This window comes from Montipora capricornis, unplaced genomic scaffold (assembly GCF_036669925.1).
Source record: "Montipora capricornis isolate CH-2021 unplaced genomic scaffold, ASM3666992v2 scaffold_135, whole genome shotgun sequence".
Classification (NCBI taxonomy): Eukaryota; Metazoa; Cnidaria; class Anthozoa; order Scleractinia; family Acroporidae; genus Montipora; species Montipora capricornis.
Genome location: NW_027179899.1, coordinates 40,876 through 45,833, shown reverse-complemented (window position 1 = coordinate 45,833; position 4,958 = coordinate 40,876). Strand labels below are relative to the sequence as shown.

The 4,958-nt window shown below is 39.4% G+C and overlaps 1 protein-coding gene across 1 annotated transcript; it reads left to right on the top strand.

Annotated features, from left to right (window-relative positions):
• Nucleotides 1-490: 490 nt before the first annotated feature.
• Nucleotides 491-2,740, top strand: LOC138034634 (adenosine receptor A3-like). Its single transcript, XM_068881845.1, has one exon. The coding sequence runs from the start codon at nucleotides 491-493 to the stop codon at nucleotides 1,418-1,420; it is 930 nt and encodes a 309-aa protein (XP_068737946.1). The 3' UTR covers nucleotides 1,421-2,740.
• Nucleotides 2,741-4,958: the final 2,218 nt, after the last annotated feature.

Genomic DNA, 4,958 nt, shown 5'->3' with positions numbered 1-4,958 from the left:
TCCCTACTTAGTGTACCTTCCGGTCGTATAGCTGGTAACCAGGTTCGTTAAAGTAAACTAAGAACACGTTTTTACATGGAAGAAGGAAATGTAGAAGCCAGTTTTGTTTTCCTTTAGTGCAGGTGGAGGTTAAGGTTATAATTAGTAAAATAAAGCATCTGAAAGTCCTTCATGTTAAATTTATTGTTGTTCTTTTCCCCCCATAGCACCAGGATCCCGATTTCTTTAAAGATATTAAGCCAGAAGAAATTATAATTCTATACCGCCAGAGTTGCAATGTACATGGAAACTGTGCATAAAATCACGGGGAAAATAATTTTTGTTCGATGTATTCTCTTAAGTTAAAGAGACCAGCAGCTAATCTGTTTTTTTTTTTCTGGATTAGGGAAAGTCATGAGATTTACAAAATGAATTATTAAAGAAGGAAAACTGAGATTGTTTATTTAAGCCTGCGTCAATATACATTTGTCTTCATTCGCAAATGCCACCAATGGCGCAAGTAAACTACTCTTCTACATCTAGTGGTGAAAATGATGCAACTTTGGCAGACTTGACTTGTTTACGAAAATTTTCCGATGGAAAAATAAGCAAAGAGCTGACCTGTCTCTTAGCATTGAACATTGCATTCTGTGTAACTGCAATTTTTGGAAATTCGCTGATCCTACTCGCTCTTCACAAAGAGACTTCGCTTCACGCGCCCTCCAAACTCTTGTTGCGTACCTTGGCGACAACTGATCTTTGCGTCGGATTATTTGTACACCCTCTTTCTGCGGCCACGTGGATTTCAGAATTGCAAAAGGATTTTGAAGTTTGTCGATATACAAGCATTGCACGTTTCTTGGCATCGTACATCTTGTGTTCCGTGTCCTTGCTGACAACCACTGCGATAAGTGTGGATAGACTTCTAGCTCTTTCGTTGAGGCTCAGATACAGACAGATTGTGACCCTGAACCGCGCTTACATGGTTGTAACAATCTTTTGGGTGTTTTCCATCGTTGGTACAGTCGTTTCGTTTCTTAAAGGCGCCCTTAGCATAGTCAGTAATATAATTATATCCGTTTGTTTACTAACGTCATTTTCCTCCTACTTAAAAATTTTCTTTGCCCTGCGCTTCAACAAAACTGAAGTTAATAAAACAAGACGAAGCGAAAGAGTTCCATTGAACATAGTGCTATACAGAAAGACAGTATACGGTGCGTTGTTAGTGCAGTTGTCTCTAGTTGTGTGTTATCTGCCTTATGGTATCGCACAGGTTGTGTTCACTGCTGAGAAGGATCTAACAAGTTTCACTGTCCTTGTTTGGGGACTGACAGGGACTTTAGTTTACTTCAACTCCTCATTAAACCCAATTCTTTACTGCTGGAAGATACGAGAAGTGAAACAAGCGGTAAAGGAAACTGTTCGACGAATTTGCACATGACGCGATTCCATGATCTGTTAAGAAATTCTATTTATTTCATAAGTACTGAGATTTATCCACGAAAATCTTAGTGAATAAAATTCGAACTGATTCTTAATGTAGCCAATCAGGAACTCAAATGAGAAAATTTCATTGTGAAGAAATATCGTTCGTCAACCAGCAACGCGAACGACGAAATTTCAATAGTGATGAATGAACATATCGAATGGACTGAATAGAACGTCATCCAACAGCCGTTGTACAAAAATCGCGCGCTTTGAAAAATGGCACAAGGAAGGTTTGCTTCTGTTTGCTCAGTTGGGGAATTTATTTTAGAAAGAGAAACCAAAAATGTCGCTCAATAAACTGAATGAGATGTAAGATTGCTTGAAAGACTTTTGAAAACAAAGGCCGGAGATAGGAAAGTGGAAGTGATTCCAGCGGTTGAGCTGAATGAATACTGAATATATTTATCATCTCCGTCCGCACTGAAGATGGCAATGAATAAGAAGAGGCGGCTTTCCTTTGAAGTTTAGAGGAAAGCTTGGAACGACAACTGAAGAAAAATGGCTATTCCGCAAGCGTAACAAACAACTTGGTATTTGAGAAAACCAGGAGTAGTTTTTTTAGTCCAAACAAAAACGACTAAAGAAGCAAGGGAAGGTCAATAAATCCAGAGCATAGGTAGCTTTGACAAGCGACGAATTAAAAATATAGTACGAGAAAAGTTTGCTCCGAAGCACTCTGGCTAAACAACACTCTTCACTTTGGACTACTTTGGAATATTTGAAGCACAGCAAGTAATCTAAAATTTATTAAATAAGTTGTCGGTTAGGAGATTTTTAATCCTTTTTTATTGAATTCATTGCCCCGCTCCATTTGTGCGAAATAAAGTTGCCTATGAAACACTACCACGAAAAAAAATCTCAGTACCTATAAAATAAACACATTACAGCATGGGAAATGCTTTGAACGATTTTTATTCACTCTTTGTCTCGTATCAGAAAACTCAACTCGTGAATAAAAAGCGTACGCGAGTATTTTTCATGACGTAATCTTTCTGTAAGCTTTCTCGGCACGCGGTCTTATCTTGAATGAGATGTTAGTATCCTCTCTTATGACTTATTGCATTAGAAAAAGTACATACAGGCTTTAAACGTGGTGATAGCCATCGCATGGAAACAATTGGAATAAACGAGACGAATTATCATCTTAGAAGGAAGTGGAAAGCAACTGACCACGTTCTGTATTCATGTTGTTAATACTTAGTTTCTTAGCGCGCATTTATCACAACATATTTGTACTTACCAATAAGTCAGAATTAATAAAGTTACTTGTTAAGTACCCTAACGTCAAACCAAGTGAGTGGATATCCTTAACGTAGATGTTGCTAAAGTATGATTTGTGTTCCCTTAGAACACGTTTCTGCGCTTGAGAGGAAAGTCCCTATACTATGATGGTGCAAGGCAAAATTGCGAAAAAATTGTCTTGCAGACCGATTTGAAGTGGTCGGTATCCTGGTCGTTGATCCAAAACTGGTCCGAGAATAAATGGCATTGTGACGACAGCAGTCTTCGGGCTCAACACTCACACTTTAGGGGAGGCTTGTCACAAAAGGGTCGCAAAACTCGCTAAAAAACGTCCTACAACTCCCAGAACTATAGTAAACCGAGGGTGACAGGAGTTCCATTTTCTAAGGTCCTAAGAGGACTGTACTAGTTTTGCCTTGCCCCTGCTCCACGGCGTTACAAAATACAAACAGTCGGCCAACAATTTTGTTCACCTAGTTAGGTCACAATTACCTGTTATTTTGAGGAATTTACCAATAGACAACAATTCAACAAAGTTGATGACTAAATAAATTCGTAGACAAAGAAAACCTATATTATCCGTATTAGAACAGACCAACGAGGCAAAGTTACCAGATGAGGTGATATGAATACCTTAAGTTCAGAATCCAACCAATTCAAAGGAGTAGACCTATGCCATTCGACACGAAATACTAGGGAGCTTACGAAACGAGAACGACGGCGGCTACGAGGACTTCATTTAAAAATACAATTTATATCACTAAGAAACTATTTCATGTCGTTTCGCGTTAAAAATGCGTAGTAACTGTCGAGGAATTAAACTGGTATGAGTGAGTTGGAAGCGTAGAGAGAGAATTGAAAATTCATCGTCATGTGCTAACGTCCTCCACAGAACCTTGAATTTGGTCATTTCACGTCGTCAGTTAGGAGATGACGGCAAAGAAATGTACCAAAATGAAAAACGCACGTGCAGAGCGTGCAGAGCAATTGTTTTTGCTCACTAAATCTATTGTTTTATAGCGTCGTCGTTGCCGTCGGCGTCGTCGTTTCGTAAGCTCCCTAGTTACGGATCGACGTCTCCGTGGCACATCGTGCGAGACGGTGCAAGATTAGACGATTCGTGCAAAGGAAAAAGTTGCCATACCATACTATCAGCATTATAGGTCCAATTAACAGAGGGGCACTATTCTGGCAACGGAGAGAAGAGGCACTGTGGTTAGGGCACTTTCCTTGAAATCCGGAGATCTCGGGTTCAAGACCCGCTCTGACCACTCATTGAATTTGATGCTAGGTGTCCCTGGTTCAACTTCCCAGGTGCACTTGTAAATAGCCAACAGGTTTGCCTCCGGCCAGTTGGGATTCTTAACAGTTGTTGCTGTTGTCGTTATTCTGTTCCGTTGTTTCGTTGTGTTTCATTGGCCTTGAAAAGCCCCTATGGGAAGCGGTCAATTAAGTATGTATTGCATTATTGTATTGTACTGTTTCGGAAACGAAAAAATAGAGAGTTAGAAGGACTTAAAATAACTTTAAAGAAAACGACAAAACTTTTAAGTTTATAAGACATGTTTCGACAGAAACGTCTGTCATCTTCAGTTGATAAAAGTACAAAGTGATAGGAGTTGAAATTATAAGTAGGAAAAAGTACTAATAACAACGGAATGTACATAAAACGTGACATGTGAGAATGAAAAGAATAGTTTTTAAATTAGATTTACATGATGGCATTGTTGATTCCCTTTGAATATGAATAGCCTCTTTTATCTTAAGTTAAAAACTCGTATAGGCGTGATCTAAAATATGGAAACAGTCTACTGAACACAGGGCGCGACAATGTTCAGAATTCTGTAGGTGTTTGAAAATGTGAGAGGCCCTATCACTGACTACATACTCACGCACGCCTGTGGAAAAATGTCGGGTTGTTTCGCCGACATAACAGGCATTACAGCCCGCACATGCAAACTTATAAACCACACGCGAACGAGGCCTGCCAGGGATAGGGTCTTTCATGCCAAACAAGTTGCCTATCTTAAAGGAGGAAAAAACCAGTTTGATATCCAAATCATTGCAATAGCGCTTGATAAAGTAACGAATCTTTTTCTGAGTGACGACAGAAAAATGGCTTATGTAAGGTAGCTTAAAGTAACATATAGGTGAAGTGGGAAGGGAACCCTGGGGTCAATGATTACTTAGAGTCCCAGTAATGTAGCGGTTTACAACCCTTTCAATTAAATGGGCACGGAAAAGATTCT

What these genes read in the sequence shown, in the direction of transcription:
- LOC138034634 (XM_068881845.1), top strand. Translation starts at nt 491, where the DNA reads ATGGCGCAAGTAAACTACTCTTCTACATCTAGTGGTGAAAATGATGCA.